The sequence below is a fragment of the Bufo gargarizans genome, chromosome 4 (assembly GCF_014858855.1).
Source record: "Bufo gargarizans isolate SCDJY-AF-19 chromosome 4, ASM1485885v1, whole genome shotgun sequence".
In the NCBI taxonomy this organism is placed as follows: domain Eukaryota; kingdom Metazoa; phylum Chordata; class Amphibia; order Anura; family Bufonidae; genus Bufo; species Bufo gargarizans.
In genome coordinates, this window is record NC_058083.1 from 248,355,761 (window position 1) to 248,376,962 (window position 21,202).

Here is a 21,202-nt window from a genome sequence, read left to right on the forward strand (position 1 = left end):
ACAGCTTGACCAACCACACTCCTGAGGGTTAAATGCACTTGGTGACGGGCGCAGCTTGCCCCTGATGTAGTATATGGCCAAAAAATGAACAGACTATTGCTGGTTAAATGCACTTGGTGTGACAGCTTCACCCTGATGTAGGCTTTAGCCAAAAAACAACCACACCATTGAGGGTTAAATGCACTTGGTGACGGGCGCAGCTTGCCCCTGATGTAGTATATGGCCAAAAAATGAACAGACTATTGCTGGTTAAATGCACTTGGTGTGACAGCTTGACCAACCACACTACTGAGGGTTAAATGCACTTGGTGACGGGCGCAGCTTGCCCCCGATGTAGTATATGGCCAAAAAATTAACAGACTATTGCTGGTTAAATGCACTTGGTGTGACAGCTTCACCCTGATGTAGGCTTTAGCCAAAAAACAACCACACCATTGAGGGTTAAATGCACTTGGTCGCAGCTTGTGCTGGCGCACCACAAGACACAAAATGGCCGCCGATCACCCCAGAAAAAAGTGACTGACAAACGGTCTGGGCAGCCTAAAAACAGTGAGCAATTGAATTTCAGCAGCTCAATGATGCACAGCTGCAGATCGATCGATTAATCAAGTCCTTTGGAGGAGTTAATCTGCCTAATCTCGCCCTACTGTCGCAGCCGTAACCTCTCCCTACGCTAATCAGAGCAGAGTGACGGGTGGCGCTATGTGACTCCAGCTTAAATAGAGGCTGGGTCACATGGTGCTCTGGCCAATCACAGCCATGCCAATAGTAGGCATGGCTGTGACGGCCTCTTGGGGCAAGTAGTATGACGCTTGTTGATTGGCTGCTTTGCAGCCTTTCAAAAAGCGCCAAGAAAGCGTCACAAAAGCGCCAAGAAAGCGACGAACACCGAACCCGAACCCGGACTTTTACGAAAATGTCCGGGTTCGGGTCTGTGTCACGGACACCCCAAAATTCGGTACGAACCCGAACTATACAGTTCGAGTTCGCTCATCCCTACTGATGACCTATCCAGATGATAGGTCATCAGTGTTAGGCCTCATGCACACGACCGTTGTTTTGGTCCGCATCTGAGCAACAGTTTTTGCGGCTCGGATGCGGACCCATTCACTTCAATGGGGCCGCAAAAGATGCGGACAGCACTCCGTGTGCTGTCCACAACCGTTGCTCCGTTCCGTGGCCCCGCAAAAAAAATATAACCTGTCCTATTCTTTTCCATTTTGCAGACAAGAACAGGCAGTTATATTAATGGCTGTCAGTGCCGTTCCGCAAATTGCGGAACACACACGGACGCCATCCGTGTTTTGCGGACCCCAAAACACACAACGGTCATGTGCATGTAGCCTTAAGGTCTTGGAAAACTCTTTCTTAAAGGCTCATGTGAATCCCGTGCCCGTCCGTGGGGCAGCCGCATGGGAAACATGGACCCATTCACTTAAATGGGGACGCGATCCCTCCATTCCGCAAAAAGATAGAGCATGTTCTAGCTTTTTGTGGTGCGGAGGCACGGAACAGAACCCCAGAAAGCACTTCGTAGTGCTTCCGTAGTGTTCCGTGCTTCCGTTCCACATCTCCAGATTTGCGGACCCATTGAAATGAATGGGTCCGCATCCATGATGCGGAGTGACAACGGAACGGTGCCCATGTATTGCAGATCCGCAAATGCGGTCCGCAATACGGGAATGGGACACCAACGGTCATGTGAACGAGCCCTAAGGAAAATAATCTGAATAATAATAATATATGCATTGAATATGTGTTTGTCAACAAGTATAACTATATCGTAGATTTAAAGGCATCAGTGTTAAAACGTTAGTGTCATCATGCAACGTTCTTGCTGCATTAAAATGCAGAGGGCACATTTTGTGAAAGTGTCATTTTGTAAACAGGATTTTGCTTGCGTGGGGATTCGCATCCTCACCTATCCCTAGGTTGAACTTGATGGACTTATGTCTTCTTCCAACCATATTAAGGCCTCATGCACACAACCGTTTGTATTTTGCGGTCCGTATTTCACGGATCTGTTTAATTTTTTGTATCCGTAGTGTTTCCGTTCCGCATTTCTGCAAAAAATCCTTGTATGGTTTCCGTATGCCATCACAAATGGAAACAGGAACTTGGTAATCATTTTTGGACACATCCCCTTTTTCACTCCCCCTATATACCTTGGTCATGTGACTGTTGTTGCAGCAATGAGAGCTTAGTTGGAATCCTGTTTTTGGCAAACATTGGTTTCTGGCTACTGTTATCTATTGTATCATGGCTGACGATTCGGAGGAACTGGTTCTCTTGTGCTGGCTGCTTTCTCTGGAACAGCAGCCAACTATGCTGAACGTGGAACCGAGGAGGAGGAGGCAATGGGTTCACCCAATTGTCTCTCAGCGGTGCAGGAAGGGTCACTTCCACACGCTGTACATGGATCTGCGACAGCATCCTGAGCAATGTCATGGGTATTGTCCTATGTCTGTGAACAGCTTTGACTTGTTAGCAACTCTGCGCACCAGGAATATGAGGCGCTGCATTTCTCCTGAGGAACAGCTCATCATAATGTTGAGGTTTGTATTTTTTTTATTGTTTTCTTTTTGGTGAATGTGCAAACTATTAAATCTTACTATTATTGCTATTTGTAATATGTGTGATAGTGTAGCTACAATGTGATAATGTGCAGATTTAGATTCGGTGTGTATTTTTGGTGTGAGAGTATTTCTGTGTAGCAGTAATTATTTTTCTATTTTTTATTTTTTCCAGATTATTGGCAACTGGGAATTAATTTGCATCTCTGCATTTTGAGTTCCTGCTGGGAGTCTCAACTATTTCTCGGATAGTTCATCAAACCTGTGATTTGATTTGGCAGCTACTCCGGGAAGCAGTGATGCCCAAGCTGAGGGTTTTTATGTCGATGCACAGTTTCCAAACTGCATTGGGACACTGGATGGCAAACACATACGTGTTAATAAGCTGCCTCACTCAGGGTCCCGGTACAACAATTATGAACAATATTTTTCTTTAGTGCTTTTGGTACTTACAAGTTTATAATTGTGGATATTGGGGCCTATGGGAGCACTGCAGATGCGCACATTTTCAGTACTTCTAGAATGTGTGAGAGACTTCAAGCCAACCAACTTGCCCTCCCAGAACCCAGAAGACTGCCAGGTTCTGCGGGACCTCCGGATGCATTTGTAATTGTGGCTGATAAAGGGGGTTTGCTTTGGCAGCACATGTCATGCTCCCCTTCCCCAGATGCAACCTGGATGACAGCAGATGTATCTTTAACTGTCGGCTGAGTAGAGCGCGTTGGTATGTTGAGTGTGTGTTTGAAATACTTACAGACAAGTGGAGAGTATTACCGTCATCCTTACAGATGGCACCGGATAATGCCACCCTGGTTATTAAAGCATGTGTGATCCTGCATAACTTCGTCAGGATTCATGATGCTCCCTCAGAAGTTGATTTATTAGAACCTGGTTCATATTATTTATCTGGAGGATTGGACCAGACCCTTCATGGGTGACCTGAAACTGCAGGGCTTGCAGTTCGGGACCTCTATGAAGAATATTTTTCAAGCCCTGAGTGTGCATTGCCGTGGCAGATGGATGTAGTTCATGGCAGACTATGAAGTGATCTGGACTCTGGTCATCATAGTTTTTGTTGTTTTCTAGTGAGTTTTTTATTTTGGTGTGTGTGTGTGTGTGTGTGTGGGGGGGAGGGGGGGGGGTTATATGTAGCTAGTGTAGGGACTTACAAGACAAAGAGGACCCTTGATGTGGGCTTGTGGGCTGGGCTTAACAGTAGGCAAAACATCTGTCTGTGTTAATTCATGTTCATTTTTGAAATGTGCATGAGTATGTTAGTTTTTACTTCTTGCCTACAAAAACCCTCTAATACCTCTTTAATTATATCTTTAGGACCTATTTAATGTTTAATTACGTGCCCACCTGTTTGGATAGGTTTAACAACATTTTTTGTTTCGTTAGGCATGCAGAACACTTCAAGACACTGTCCATGGTCCCTGCTTTGAAGGTTATCCCAGCACTTAGAACATTTGGAAAATCATTTGGCATATGTATGGTTGTCTTAAAGTATATACACAGCCCTAGTTCTAATTACTAAAATAAAGTAATCTAAACTATGTATATTATTCTTTCAATGTTTGCATTTCAATAACAAAGTTAATGGTGTTATTGTTTAAATGTTATCACATATTTAATAAAGGGCCAGACATTTTAGTTGACATAATGAAAAGTAAAAAAAAATGGCTTATCATTCAGCCACTATAAAAAAATAAAAATAAAAACAACTTAGAAGTCCATAAGATCCCTGATGAAAGGTCCCGTCCCATGTGCAGGAGGGGCAGCCACATTACTTGGGTGATGGTATGGCATTCTAGTGCCTTGAAAATGCGTCCGGGAGCCATATTCATGCTCCTGGGAGTATAGGGGCTGCGAATATGAGCTGGACCTAGCATGTTGGGACAACATGCTGGGCCCAGGTTGTGGTTCTGCTGACAACAATAAAGCCCCCTGCTTCATGTTATCGACAGTCCACACCAGCTCCATAGGATCCATAGGTGAATCCATTATTGTGGCAACAGAAGCCATAATGGACACAAATTTTGTATAAGGTGAGCTAGCCCACTTAACATTCTCTCCTCCTTCCTTTCATTCCTTCTCTGGGTCAAATACTCAAGCACCTGAGTATCAATCAGGGCTCGAGTATTAGAGGCAGAAACAGGAATGTCTCAAGCCCCCCTCCTCCGCTGATGCTGTCTCCTGGGTCTCTCTGGGCTGGAGGAAAAAGTAGCAGCTCCCTTCAAAGCCGATGACTCCTCCTGCCTCTCAGGACGAACCAGGTGCTCCACACTTTCTGCCTCTTCCAACACAGGATGAGGGGATTCCAGGGAACCAGCAGCTTGCTTTTCCATGGTAGAGCTGGTTGCATTACCCCCTTGTTCCTTCAGGCTGTGAATGGTGCTGTGAATGAGATATCATTTTAAATAAACAATGTGTGTAAAGGGTATGACCATAAGACATGTAATAACCCACATTGGAACACAGGGGTCCAGCAGTCTTTTCAAATATTGATAAACTATTTTGAGTATTGCTTGTCAATATTAAAAGGCTGGAGAAGCTCTTAATAAAGTTGTTCTTTGGGTTCCAAAATGGCACCCCAAATAAAGCCTTCATATCTCATGTAGTCTAAGTAAGTACATTTTTGGTTAATGTCTTGGTCCATTGTTCCCATTAACCATGTGCTACATTGCAAAGGGCAAGGTCTGTTTCAGTACTGGCAGTGATGTACTGTACTTGTCCACACTATGGTAGACACCGACCTCAGCCTAGCAATGTTGACAAGCTGTTGACGGGTAGATGTTCCTTATTGCTCTCCTCACCTGTTTCAGATGTCACCCATTTGTACAGGTCGTGTCAGGAGAAACAATGTTATATGGAAGTCTTCTTCTAGCATGGTCTGGACAAGGGCAGTATATTACCGGCTGAGAACAAATTGTACCAGGCATGTGCAATCCAGGCCAAGGGAGAGCATTGCATCAAAAATTACTTATATGCTGTAATTTTAACCCCTTCAGGCTCAGCCATGTCACAGTGACTGACCTTTTTCCATTAGGCAAATAGTGAGTCTCAGCCAGCACCACTCTCCTCCCATGATGTCCCATTTACTTATAATTACAACACGCTGTAAGATTTAGCATGGTCAAGTAGTAGAGCATGTCCTTAGTAGGTGTTGTCAGTAGTTACTGTCACTCATCGCTGCTGTCACCAAGTGTCGCTGATGACCCACCTTTAGGGTCCAGTCACACGACCGTAATTCTGGGTCCGCATCCATGCCACAGTTTTGCGTAATGTGTGTGGACCCATTCATTTAAATCGGGCTGCAAAAGATGCAGACCGCAACAGTTGTCAGCGTTCCCTGTACAGAGAGAGAAGGGGGCCCGTATAGAAAGGATCAATATGAGGCTTCGTTCACATCACCGTTCAGCCATTCTGTTCTCCTGCTCCGTTAAAGGAGCAGGAGAACGGAAAGGACGTATTCGGCACATAACTGAGCCGAACAAAGCCTAAGGACCCCATAGACTATAATGGGGTCCGTTAGGTTTCCGCTACAAAAGTAGTGCATGCAGGACTTTTGTCTCTGCTTCAAAAATCTTCTTTTGAGCGAACACCTAACGGACCCAATTATAGTCTATGGGGTCCTTAGGCTCCGTTTGGCTCAGTTATGTGCCAAATCCGTCCCTTCCGTTCTCCTGCTCCTAAACGGCTGCCTGCATGGCCCAGCTTATGACAAGCCGGGTCATGCAGGCATTGTTGTGCTCCACTCACTATGCTGTGCAGAGACAATGGATGGAGCGGACTGTGGCGGTGAGCCTGCCCCATACACAGCAGGTGCTGTGGCGATCTCACCATTGTATAAGTGTCTGTCCATATGTATGTGTCTGTGTAGTGTCCCACTAGGTATGGGTGGGCACTACACAAGGGTCAATTGGTGTGCGCGTTACTCCTACTCACAAGGAACAGAAATGTCATATTTAATTCTGCATTTAATGTATGTTTTAACATGTTGTTATATGCAATGTACCCCTGTATGATGCAATAGCAGGCCTAGTTGGGTGTAGTTAGACATCCCAGACACTAGAGGGAGATAGGGAGCCCTAGTATAAATGTCCAGGCCCAGACAGGGAGAGGGGAGAGTTAGTGCAGAGTCAGGAGTCTGAGAAGACAGAGGTTAAGAAGCCTGCTCCTGACATGCAGCTGGATAGCCCTGGCTGCTAGTGATGTCCAGGAGGCTGTTGAGAAGCTCCAGCCTGCCTGAGAACAAGAGAGCCTAAGTTAGCTCTGAAGAGATACCCCAGTTGCAGGATTCAACCTCCTGGGAGAAACCTACAGTTATCCACCTGATAGGAGGAGGCGACCCAGGGTAAGCGGAGTGACCCTGATGGGCAGAGGATCTTAGGAATCATAGCAAGGAGTATAATACCTGAGGAAGGAAGTAACCAAGGATATAAGCCACCCTTTTAGGCATCCGGGCCTTGGGAGATATAAAGCCAGAGCAGGAGTTCTATAAGGGACACTGTACATTGATTCTGAGGAAAGGTACAACCTGCTGCTGAGTGCTTGTGGAATTTACCCTCAGCGTATCTTGCATGACTATTGCCTGCCATATTTGTGAATAAGCCCCTTTTGTGGAACTGTAATATAAAGACTGTGCTACACCTGCTGTACAAAGTTGGATTGTCCAGTAAAGTTTACGTTTGGTTCACTGTATACTTGTGTACCTTCATCATTCCAACCACCAACCGGCGTGCCACCGTCCAAAGGCACTGGCGTCACGAATACCAAAGGGACCTTGCCCCAGGCACACAAAATACCTGTAACATCCAGGGCACCTCAACTACCATCAGGCCTGGTCCCTATCTACAGAGCGTGCCCCAGAGGAACCGTGTCTACCTCTCCTTCACTGCCACGCGCCTGCCCAGGGTTCTTCAAATATAGTGAGTACCCTCGATTACCCATAACCGTGACCTCACTTCGTCATCCCCTGCAGGTCTGGCGTGTTGCATAAATTGGCGTCACGAACAGGATACGAATATTCCTGCGCCATAGCGGATTTAAAAACTGTGTGCTGAAAATTGTCTTAAAGTGACATGCCCCGATTGTTTTATTGAAAATTGCTGGGCCAAAGTGAACTGTAATAATTGCGGTGTGAAAATAGCATTGTGTGGACTGTTTTCTACTTATTTAAGCCACCGCTTGCTGTCAGTGAATAGACAGCTATTTTGCTCAAAGATGGCCGCTTAGCTTGATTGAAATTGTTTGCTGCGTCATCTTCATCCTAAATTGGCGGTAAAAATTGGCGCCTTCTGCTAAAAGTGCGGGAAGGCTGTATGCTGGCGCCACCGCCCTGTCTGGACATTTGCATGTCTGCTGTAATGGACTCCGCCTCCCCCATACTGGAGTACCTGGGGGGCGGCCTCCCAGTGCAATGGGAGGATCTGTCTGAACTTGTTGGCGCCACCCTGTCGCTCTCCAGAGAAGGATCGAGCATGTTGAGGAGTGAGGACTTTCCTGCTGATATGTCCGCGCCTGATTTATTAAACATGAATGTGACTGGTGTTGAGCAAGAGGACGCTCCACCGGCCTACTCTCCGGGACCGGAGAGACCCGCCTGCCCGCCACCGAGGACGCAACCGGAGACCTATTATGGCTCCTGGAGAGACTTCTTCCAGCCCTCGTTCAAGTGGTCAGCTCTAATGGCAGAGATTCGGGAGGCCGCAATAAAGAAGACTACTAAAACCAAAATTTACTATGAAGAACTGGCAAAGACCGTTCACGAGTGCCACACCGACACACAACCCCGCCTGGAAAGGAGAATGGGGTTGGTTGTGGCCTTTGACAAGGACCGAGGCTTCGGTTTTATAAAAGACTACCTGACTGGACGAGACTTATATGTCAACAGGAGGTCCGTCAAGCGGAGCTACCTCCCAGAACGTCTACATAACCTCCGCGAGGGAGAGGAGGTTGAATTTACCCCTGCTGAGGGCCTGCGAGGCCCCTACGCCACTGCCGTGTCCTGTCCTAAGAAGAAGACAGAGGACTGGGACCTTGATGAGGACCACCCTGGCTGCGAGCAAGAACCTATGTGCTCTCCAGAATCGGCCCATCATGCCTTCCAGGAACGGGGCTCTTTCATTGGCCCAAATGTATTCTGGCAACCAACAGTGGTGGAGAAGAGGGTTAGCCCATGGCCCTCGCCTGAGTTGCCTCGCAGGGAGAAAACTGTCCGTGAGCTTCAGGATGCAGAGAGATTCAGAGCTACCCTGGAGAATATCCGCAGAGGGAGGAAAGCGGACGCCTCACCTGAGCCTGCAGCGGCTGCGCAGGACGAACCACCCACCTTCCAAGTGCCGACGGCGACAGCGGAGACCAGCGATCCCGACTCCGAAAGCCTGGACGACCAGATCGTGCGGCTGGAGCTGAAACTCCGGGAGCTACGCCAGACTGCCTCCGCCAGGATCCGGACTCCACCTGACCTACAAGAAAGAAGACGTAAGGACTCGGACGTCTCCGGGTCTAAGGTGAGAGTGCCTGTCCCTGCCAGTCGTCCCTCCTTAGTACCGGCACCTGTGGTGGGATCCTCATATGCTGTGCACCGGCGCACAGAGCCAGTCATTCCAGAACCCACCGGACCGCTTGCAGCAGCGGTACCCAGGCCAGTGCAGCAGCCTACGATTGTAATGCCTGCTCCGGTGAGGTCAGCGACTTTGATAACCCCTAGGCCTATGGGGCCTATACCTATTAGGGGTCCGTTTATGCTACAGTTGCCCCCCAATACGGTGTTGTGGGCACATCCATCTGTAGAACCTCAGTACAGGCCCAATATACAAATGGAGCCAGGGAGCACCACTGAAATGCAAAGTGGATATGACTTGCCCCTGTGAATTGGCCTGCTAGGCCCTTGATGTTTGCTTTATTTGCCAAGGGATCCTAAAGAAGATTTAACCCTTTCAGGACAGGAGTCCTTCGTTGTTTTGGCCCTCTGTTGCTGCTGCCAGTTACACACGGCTCAGTGGAGGCGGCAAGCCACTGAAATATCACGTGCAGCAAGGCCATCTTGTTTACAGGACCTCCTGCCTGCTTTCTCAGAGTGAAAACCCAGTTGTGCCTGTTTTCATGTTGCACCTTTTAACCCTTTAACCCCCTTTTCAGGTTGATTAAGGGTATTACAGCACTACTTTGATGTGTATTCCATTTAAATAATGTGGACTATTTTATGTGCTGTCATTTTATTATGCAACTGGAATTTAAAGGAATTGGGCCCAGAGATAGACTCAAATGCACATGAGCCTCTGAGATTTTGCTACTATTTTAAAGTATTGTGCCCAGAGATGGACTCCACCTCGTGCGAGCCTCTGTGATTCTTGCTATACTGTCTAAAGGTCCTATATCTTTACTTAGCTGTGGATTAAACAAAAAGAAAAGAACCTGGGTACGGGCTCATTTTATATGCTTTGAGCCTCCAAGAATTGTTATTTAATGTTTTACATTTTCCATGGACTACAACTGTTCTATCATGGACAATTTGCACTTAAAAGTGTTATTATGGACTATCCTGGTATTTACTGTTACGCAGTGCCAGGTCAGCGCCCCTGTTCCCATTGTTTTATCCTGAGAGAAGAGAACGACGCCCCTTTTCACCATTACTTGCTCCTAATCCAGTGGAACTGCCTAATATATGTATACATATAATGTATATTTTGCAAATGTAGATGTGTTTTCCTGCTTTGCTTTATCGTCCTCATTACAGGTGCAGTATCCAGCTGTGCAGGGACCCTCCATGTTGCGCCGAGGACGGGCAACGTTATAGCGTGGGGGTATGTAGTGTCCCACTAGGTATGGGTGGGCACTACACAAGGGTCAATTGGTGTGCGCGTTACTCCTACTCACAAGGAACAGAAATGTCATATTTAATTCTGCATTTAATGTATGTTTTAACATGTTGTTATATGCAATGTACCCCTGTATGATGCAATAGCAGGCCTAGTTGGGTGTAGTTAGACATCCCAGACACTAGAGGGAGATAGGGAGCCCCTAGTATAAATGTCCAGGCCCAGACAGGGAGAGTTAGTGCAGAGTCAGGAGTCTGAGAAGACAGAGGTTAAGAAGCCTGCTCCTGACATGCAGCTGGATAGCCCTGGCTGCTAGTGATGTCCAGGAGGCTGTTGAGAAGCTCCAGCCTGCCTGAGAACAAGAGAGCCTAAGTTAGCTCTGAAGAGATACCCCAGTTGCAGGATTCAACCTCCTGGGAGAAACCTACAGTTATCCACCTGATAGGAGGAGGCGACCCAGGGTAAGCGGAGTGACCCTGATGGGCAGAGGATCTTAGGAATCATAGCAAGGAGTATAATACCTGAGGAAGGAAGTAACCAAGGATATAAGCCACCCTTTTAGGCATCCGGGCCTTGGGAGATATAAAGCCAGAGCAGGAGTTCTATAAGGGACACTGTACATTGATTCTGAGGAAAGGTACAACCTTCTGCTGAGTGCTTGTGGAATTTACCCTCAGCGTATCTTGCATGACTATTGCCTGCCATATTTGTGAATAAGCCCCTTTTGTGGAACTGTAATATAAAGACTGTGCTACACCTGCTGTACAAAGTTGGATTGTCCAGTAAAGTTTACGTTTGGTTCACTGTATACTTGTGTACCTTCATCATTCCAACCACCAACCGGCGTGCCACCGTCCAAAGGCACTGGCGTCACGAATACCACAGGGACCTTGCCCCAGGCACACAAAATACCTGTAACATCCAGGGCACCTCAACTACCATCAGGCCTGGTCCCTATCTACAGAGCGTGCCCCAGAGGAACCGTGTCTACCTCTCCTTCACTGCCACGCGCCTGCCCAGGGTTCTTCAAATATAGTGAGTACCCTTGATTGCCCATAACCGTGACCTCACTTCGTCATCCCCTGCAGGTCTGGCGTGTTGCATCTGTCCTTGTGTGTGTCCCTGTCCCTGTGTGTATGTGTGTGTGTGTGTATCTCTCCCTGTGTGTCACCATCACCATGCCCACAGTGTTCCTATTTCTTGACGCAGCTGCATCAGACGTTTTGTGCAGGGAAAAAAGATGAAAGAGGAGGCAGCATCGCCAGCACAGGGAGGCACACTAAGGACGTAGGTAACACTACCACATAAACTACAGTAGTGTTATCTGTGGTTTTTACATAGGCTGAAGGTAACACTACCACATTATCAGCACTAGTATTATCAGTGTTTTTTACATAGGACTGCAGGTAACACTACCACATTGTTAGCACAAGTGTTATCTGTGGTTTTACATAGGACTGCAGGTAACACTATTACATTTTCTGTACTCAGATAGCCATGACTGTGTTATCTGTGCTGTTACATAGGATTGCAGGTGATATCTACTGTATTATCTGTACTCAGAGAGTTATCAGTGTGTAAGGGGGCCCACTGAGACTTTATCGCCCAAGGGCCCACATGAACCTGGAGCCAGCCCTGGTGGCCAGTCCTGGTCCTGACACACAATGTAAGTCAAAAGGGACGGATCCAAAGCGGAATGGAGGCGGAACGGAGCCAAACCGATGCATTCTGTGCAGATCCTTATCCATTCAGAATGCATTTAGGGCAAAACTGATCCGTTTTGGACCGCTTGTGAGAGCCCTGAAACGGATCTCACAAAAACGGAAACCAAAACAGCAGTGTGAAAGTAGCCTAAGTATATATGTACATGCACACACACGTATAAATGCACATGTGTACACATGGTTAAACAAAATGTATACATGGAAAAACATTGAAATTTTTTGTTGATACCATATACAGTAACGTGTACTGTAATAAAATTGTGCTATACACATGTTTTTTACACATTAGTTGGGGCATAACCATTGAATGGCCTCTAAACAAACATTTCACTCTATTTGATTCTAAAGGGGTTGGGTCACCGAGCAGATACCATTTATAATGTTGAAAACATGAATAGAAGCCACTTTATAATATATTTTTATTACCCACATTTCTTCCTACTCTGGCCGGCTTCATGTTAAAATCCCTTCCTACACTTCTTGTTTCCATGGTTACGAACACCATGAAATCCATCTGCAGTGACCGTGCTTGCACAGTACAGGAAAACGAGCAGGACTATCCCAGCTCCAGTGGTCCCAGCCACCAGAGAGGGTGGCACTTTTTCCTATACTGTGCAAGCATGGCCACCGCTGCTGGATAGCAGGGAAACGTGCCAGGGCTCAAACAGTTTCAAAACGTTATATAGTTAAAATACAGTTATACACAATATGCGGCTCTACAGCTGTTTACAAACTACAACTCCCAGCATGTCCAGACTTAATAAAGCGATCAGCCTAAAGCAGGGCATAGTGGGAATCGTAGTTTCACTACAGCTGAAGAGCCACAGGTGGCCATCCCTGATGTATCAATGTATAGTGCTGTTGAAGGTGACAAGGAATATAACTATTTTGGAACATCCTCAGGGTTCCCCTTCCCCTTCCTCAGGGTGCCCCTTCCCTAAAAAATAACCTCATTTCCCTGCTTCCCCTATATACACGTCAGTGCATCAAAGGTAGACATAAACAATACACATTTTCAGAGCAAAAAACATCCGCATGGGTTGGCTTACCTAATTTGCGCCGTTTGGATGACTTTGCCTTCTCCCACTCTCTGGCCAGCATCTCTCGAGTGACCTCCTCCCATGCCCGCTCATGATAGGCATCGTTGTGGGTGTCCCACAGCTGGGGACGCTCTTCAATGAGTAAAATCAGCCTCTCCACATCCATTCTGTCTCTGTCTGTCTTCTCAGCCAAGGTAGACGAGTTGGGGCCTGTTTCAGTGCCTGCACATGTGCTCAGCTAATGACTTGAATGGAGCCACGGAACGTAATTTGCGGGCAATAATAGGATACTTATATTTTTTTGCGGAATGGATTTACGAAAATATGGAAACGGAATGCAGACGGATTGGCTTTTTCTGCGGACCCATTGAAATGAATGTTTCTGTATACGGTCCGCAAAAAAAAAAACGGAATGGCCTGGTAATAAAATATGTTTGCGTGCATGAGGCCTAACTAGAATCAAAAGATAGCTCAGTCGTTTTCTTAGCTTTTTTTTTTTTTTTTTTTTTTTTTAGTTTGGACCATCTACAGAGAACCACTGATCTGACCATTCAATAATTTTCTGGTGTGAAAATATCCTGTGCTTTATAAATTTGGCAAAAGTGACAGCTTTTATAATTATGTACCAGTGCTTCATTAACGTAATGGACTATTTTTAAACACACAATATTTTTCGTTGTCATTAAATATTCTAGAGTAGTAGCTGGCAGCTGCCATAGTTTATCTCAGTAGAAGAAGTAGTAATTAGTAGCAATGGCATAATCATCAATATTAGTACTGTAAATCGCTTAAGAAGACTTACCAGTTATAGACACAAGAGGGTCCTCAATTACTACTGGAGAGAAAGTAGCTTCTGTAGACATCTCATCCTTCCTAGATAATAAGGTGCAATGTCAATCAAGTCTGAAAAACCTAAAATAACCACATATGGGGTTCTAATCTATTGCAAGTAATAAACCTTAATTGGTGCAGATAAGTGCTACTTTCTCAGTGTAGGATGCTTGTCTATCCTACTGTGAACGTTAAGTGGATTAATTACTGCTACCTTAGCAATTGTATCAGCGTTCGCTGGATGTATGTACAGAGGGATAACAATACCAGTACATATTTAATGGCGGGAATTGACTTGGTAATGGGTTTGCATCTTAGCCAAAGTTTCCTTAACATAGATAGTTTTCTTTCAGAAATGTACATGATAAAAATATGTATAGTCAATGCTGGTGTCACAGCAAGATGTACCATGAATAAAGAAAGTAGTTTAAGATGCTCAGACTATATTAGATTGAGTCATTATAGACATATCCTTGGAGTGTTTGGCTAAAGTTAGGATTAACCTTGGAGCCAAATAAGTTTAGTGTTATTCATTACTGCCTCCTCTAATGCCTCTTTATAAGGTTAATAAACAGTTTGTTCCCAATAATTGCCTGATCATGAGGAGAGGTGAGAGCAGCAATTACATGAAGCAATCATCTCCACTACATGGGGACAACTGATCTCTAATGTATACAGATGAATCGTTTCTGGGTAGCAGATTCCTGTTTACACTGCACAATCTGCTGCTCAGAAGCAATGATTTTGCTGTCCGCATCAACAATACTTTCACTCGATGGATGAGCATCAGATGATTGGTGGCACCTTTATATGGGACAATTGAACGAGCATTCATACATACTCTCATCTCACATAATTGTTTTGATCCTTGCCCCATGCAAAGGAACTTTTATTCAAGGTAAAATTCTATTAGAGGAATTACTTCAATAAAATAACTCTTTTCATACGCCCTATTACAGAATATAGAAGCCAAAGAGGTGGTCCCCCACTTGAGGCAACTCTCTATTAGAAAATACAAACACTAGAGCCGGCATCCTCAAACTGCGGCCCTCCAGCTGTTGCAAAACTACAACTGCCAGCATGCCCGAACAGCCTACAGGTATCAGCCTACAGCAGGGCATTGTGGGAGTTGTAGTTTTACAACAGCTGGAGGGCAGCAGTTTGAGGATGCCTGCACTAGAGCAATCACACTGAGTAGAGTACAAGTAGAAAAGAGTAGAAAAGTACAATTTAATTTTCAATTGATAACCGTTTCCAGACCGGGCCATTTACCACCTTCCTGACCAGGCCTAATTTTGCAAATCTGACATAACACATGTGACACATTGTACTTCCTGTTAATGGTAAATTTGAGTCGATGTTTTACCTTTATTTATTTTTAAAAAATCCAAAAGTTTATGAAAATTTAAAAACAATTCACTGTTTTCTAAATTTGAATCTCTATACTTTTAAGGCAGATAGTGATGCCTCATAAAATATTCATTAACATTCCTATATGTCTACTTTATGTTTGCATCATTTTGGTAATGTAATTTAATATTTTTAGGACATTAGAAGGTTTAGAATTTTAGAAGCAATTTTTGAAATTTTTAAGAAAATCAAGTCAACTTTTTTAAGGACCAGTTCAGGTCTGAAGTCACTTTGTGGGACTTACATAATAGAACCAACCCATAAATGACCCATTTTAGAAACAACCCCCCCCCCCCCCCCTCAAGCTATTCAAAACTGGTTTTAGAAATGTTGTTAACCCTTTAGGTATTCCACAGGCATTAAAGAAAAATAGAGGTGAAATTTCAAAATGTCACATTTTTTTTTGCAGATTTTCCATTTTATTCAATTTTTTCCTGGAACACATCAATGGTTAGCAACAAAACAAACCTCAATATTTATTACCTTGATTCTGCAGTTTGCAGAAACACCCCATATGTGGTTGTATACCCAAACTTTCTTTCTCACAAAATATAACAGGAGAATATCCCCCCACAATTTTCTACCCACTTTCTCCTAAATGCAGTAACACCCCAATTGTCGTAAACTGTTATTTGGGGATACGCCAGGGCTGAGAAGGGAAGGAGAGCCATCTGGATTTTGTAACATGGAATTTTCTGTCATGGTTTTAAGAGCGATACCTTTTTTGTTGTTGAATGAGCTGCGTGAGGGCTTATTTTGTGTAAGACAAGCTGTAGTTTTTTATTGGCACCATTTTGGGGTACATTTGGCTTTCTGCTTGCTTTTTATCTCATTTTATGGGAGGTAAGGTCACAAAAAAACAGTTTGGTGTCATTTTTCTATTTTTGGTTTTACATCGTTTACTTGATGGGGTAGATCATGTAATATTTTCAATGTTTTTATACAATAAAAACATTTTTAGAACAAAATCATGTTTTTGTGTTGCCATTTTCTTAGAGTCATATTTTTAAAAATTTTCTGGCTATAGTCTTGTGTAAGGGCTTGTTTTTTGTGAGATGAGGTGACGTTTTTATTGCCATCATTTTGGGGTACATACGACTTTTTGATTGATTGATATGTTTTTTGTGAAGTGAGGTGACTTTTGTCAGGCTGTTTTGGCATCATTTTTAAAGTTTTTTTATTACAGTTCACTTAACGGTGTAGATCATGTGATATTTTTGTAGATCCAATTGTTACGGACGTGGCGATACCAAATATGTCTATTTTTTATTTTTTTACATTTTACACAATAAGAGCATTTTTAGAAAAAAGAACATGTTTTTGTGTTGCAATTTTCTTAGAGCCATTTTTTTTTATTTTTCTGGCTATGGTCTTGTGTGGGAGCTCATTTTTTGCAGGATGAGGTAACGTTTTCATTGCTACCATTTTAGGGTACATACGAATTTTTGACTGATTAACATTATGTTTTTTTTTGGAGGTGAGCTAACAAAAAAAATCTGTTTTGGTGCAATGTTTATTTATTCATTTTTTTATGGCATTCAACTTATGGGGTAGATCATAAGATATTATTATAGAGCCGGTCTTTGCGGACGTGGTGATACCAAATATGCTTTTTTTTCCTTCTATTTTTAACATTTTTTAAATAACGGATTTGGGGGAATTTTTTTTTCTTAAATAAACTTTTTTTTTTTACATTTTACACTTTGTGTCCCCCATAAGGTCATACGAGACCTCTGGGGGACATTTAACTTAATTTTTTGTTTTAACTATTGAGTTCTCTTGTAACTGGGTCTGACATAGTAGCCAGAGTTACAGTGGAAATACACCCCCCAGACAGGCTGTACAGCATAATATTACGCTGTACAGTCTCAATGCATGCTGATCGAGGTCTGTGGAAGACCCGGCAGCTTCTGCACTTTCCCAACCCCGGTGGTCACATGACTATCGGGCCTGGACAGGAAGCGGCAGATCACTTCTTGATCTGTATACACAGCGCTCTTTGAATTTGTGAATCAGGGACTAATAGAAGTGCTTATCTATTAATCAATGTGAACATGCCACAAACAGAAGTGTGAGACAGGTGGATCACCCCAATTTGTGAATCAGGCCCTAATATAATTGCTTATCTATTAATCAATGTGGACACAAAACAAACAGTAGAGTGAGACAGGTGTATCACCCCACTTTGTAAATCAGGGACTAATCTAATTGGTTTTCTATTAATCAATGTTTACACCCCAGTGTGGACACCGTTCAATTCGATTGCTATGTGCCCTAAACCGTGATTGAATCAACCTGCACTGTCCCTTAAGTATCCCTACAACGTCAGACACTGTCAATGCATTGTCCATTTCACTCTCACAATTTAGTTTTCTTTATTTTTTTTTTAACAGATTGTCAGCAAAACTATCCCTAGCGCAACAAGATTAGGCTTTTAAAGGGCTGTTACATCACAGGGTGTGGATAGCTTTGGATTGGCTAGCTGCACAGCATTATGGGTGTCTCACATTCCTGGGCTATATATTTTTACTTTATAACAGGTGTAGCTGCCATTTTAGAAAGAAATCTGATTTGTTAACATGAAGCAAAACATTAAGCTGACCAATTATTAGTTGTTGTCTCGTCAGAGTAATTTCTCTGGTGTTTGCATTTTGTAATACAGAACATTTTCTTGTAATCTTGTGGAAACCACCACATACCGTCTTTGGGGATTTTGTTTCAACTCTATATTAGGCAGATACCAGCTAACATCTAGTGGCTCTGTTGAACTTGGCCCAGATTAAATTTTTGTAGTAGTTTATTGGCTTGTTTTGTTACATTTTTTTTATATTGGTTTCAGACTTTTGTTATTTCTGATAAAAATGTCTGAAAAAACGTAGTAGGTGAAAAAAGGCATGGACCCAAAAATGTGACAATATTTACGAACACAGAAAAAAAAAACACTTTTAATGTGTCTCATAATTTCCTATTGACTTAACAGCTAACTTCTGACCCTGAAAAAAAACACATTGTTGCAAAAACATAAAAACCTATGCATAAGACCTCCCATAGAATACCAGATTTCAACTGCAGTGGCCATTGTGAAGGAACTGTATAACTCGTATACCTAGACACATCTTCCCCAGCCGTTAACCAGGTTTACAAACAGGACCTATAGTGATTAGCTGATCACTGGGGTGGCTTCATCGTAAAAAAATAATAATCAAGACAATCCCTTTAATAACATGTAGGGCTGTTAGGGAATTCTAATTCATTGTAGTGCTTCCTTGTAAGCTGGCCAGCATTTGTAAATGGTTTTACTGCCTGTACTCTATAGTCCATTGACAGTAATGAGTAATCTGCTGACCACGTGGTGTTTGTGTAATAGCTATTTTTGTGCTGTACTTATATGGAATTACAGTTTTGTAAATATAGTCTATCTTAGCCATCTGCATCCAAAATATTTTTATGGCTGCAATCATCACTGTGCATACCAATTTCTATACTAAGTGACATATTGCCTGTGTGAATTTATTTTTATTTTGTTATAATTTGTAAAGTTTTAGTTTTTCAACTTAATAAAAAAAAGCTCATCAACTTGGCAGAAATCCCATGGGGAGGGTTTTGCTATGGGTCTATGATATCTATGTAAAGCCTTGGTTCCCACCTTCTCCTGCCCCCAGTTCAACCTGAAGCAATGCACAGAAATCCGTCAATCATCCATGGAGGCAGGATGAGCCACCATTCATGAGTATATGATCTTCAGCGCTCGGGTTCTGGAGCTTTGTAGTAAGAATTTTAAGAAAAGGGACTGGGCAAAAAAATAAATGACCCTGCATTTGAATCAGGATGTGTCACCAGTTTATACCTCCCTCAAATATCATATGTTACTTAATCACCCATCTTGAAAATAAAGAATGTTAGATCTGTGATGGTCCAAACTGGGACACCCATGGATAATGAGGATCCGGATTTACCTGTTCCCTCTAAATGAGACAGCACAAGAGGGGAGGAGAAGGATAGTGGGGGGTATTCATGCTTGGGCATACCCTATACAAATCTATACAATGCACAGAATCAGTCATTTTTATCCTCTATTATCATAGTGGCTCGGGTTAAAAACTGAATTGCAATAGTGCAGTGCATGCAGAGAGGCTGACATTTCCAAGCTAATAGCAAAGAAGATGTGGTTACTGCTTCTTTTGACAAGACTATCGACAATAACAACCAGAGGTATATGTTAAGGATGGTATCTGTAATGTTCAAGGGCAGTAAATGCCAACTTATTGGTGATGTAATCTAAAAAATGGGTAATGAGCCTATCAGTAGTGGACTACTTGAGCATGAGCAATGTATTTATCTTATTCATGCTGATTACTTACTTTTCAGGGATTCTCTTGTCTTTAACTCTCTAGATAAGAAGAGAACATACGTTATTCTTCATTATACAGTAATTAGAACCAAACCACATAAATTGTAGACAGGCAGCAGAGGCGTGTGCACCACACATGAATTCTACCATGAATTATTTTTATAACTTTTCAATTCAATTATTTTGTTCATTTACATTATGCAAGTTCATTACAATAATAGTGCTGATTAGAGTCTCCTGTTTGAAACATTCCTTATTTTAAGAATAATGCAGCCATGCAGTAAAAACATTATTACAGAGCTGTAAAATGGTCAGCATTTTCCTGCTGTGCTATAAGAACTTGCCTTGTTTGCAATTATGTGCAATTATTCTCTGTAATACATAAAGTGGATCGTTTTTTGCTGAAAATGTCCAACATTAATAATATGCATTTGATGGAAACAAAATCGCTTCATATTATGCCGAAAACAATATGATTTCAATCAACAGATGTTCACTTTTGGTGACTGAAATTGTGATCATCTCCCTTGATATGCAAATTCATAATTTGTCAGAATTTTGAATAAGGGTCATTTCACATGGGTTGGTGCCTGGTCATAATGACTGCTGATCAACGATATCAGTCAACTCGCGCTCATTTAAAGGGCTTGTACACTGCCTGGTGTAAACTGAATGGGGATGAACAAGCATAGTTCGGTCTGTATACAAGGGCAGATTTACTAATATTGTCACACTTTGCACTGTTTAAGAATAGAAATCACAGTCTTAAAATTAGACAAATTTACAATTCTGGTACATCGACCTTTATACATTTTGCAAGATTCCCGCTAGAATTGTGTCCATATGCCGAAAAAATGTGCCTTTGCATCACATTTTGTCTTACTCTTTTCTCCAATTATGTGTCAGTGCACCAAAAAAACTGTCTAGTCTAACTTTATGCCACCTATAAGTTGAGATGTAAAAAGCTTAGAAAAGAGTGGAAACAGTTAGTGCTAGAATGTAATTTTTTGGAGCAAAATGTGCCAAAGAGACAAACCATTTTTCAATAGTAAATGTACCCCAATGCTTGCATGTTGTCGGCAGTACATCACATGTTTACATAACTACTGATTTTAGACCCACAAAAAAATGCGATTGGGCAACAAAGTGATTTCTTGACTAAGAATGAACATAATTATTGGATAAATGGGCCCTAAAAGATTTACAGATTTACTGAAAAATGTAAGGTTATGCACATGGGTGGGAAAAATGCAAGTCACCCGTACATACTAAATGGTAAAACATTGGGTAACACTGACATGGAAAAGGAATTTTAGTGAACAGCAAACTAAGCTGTAAAAACCAGTGTCAGGCAGCTGCTGCTAAGGCCAATAAAATAATGGGTTGCATCAAAAGGGGCATAGATGCCCGTGATGAGAACATAGTCCTACCACTTTACAAATCACTG

At 43.0% G+C, this 21,202-nt stretch overlaps 1 protein-coding gene across 1 annotated transcript in view; it reads right to left on the reverse strand.

Moving 5' to 3' along the window:
* The window catches only part of IMPG1 (interphotoreceptor matrix proteoglycan 1), a 103,919-nt gene that overhangs the window by 62,394 nt on the left and 20,323 nt on the right, over positions 1-21,202 (reverse strand). Inside the window, exons 3-4 of the mRNA XM_044291123.1 lie at positions 19,766-19,794; positions 13,966-14,036 (exon numbers count right to left, since the gene is read on the reverse strand). Coding sequence (XP_044147058.1) covers positions 13,966-14,036; positions 19,766-19,794 — 100 coding nt within the window. The remainder of the gene's footprint in view (positions 1-13,965; positions 14,037-19,765; positions 19,795-21,202) is intronic.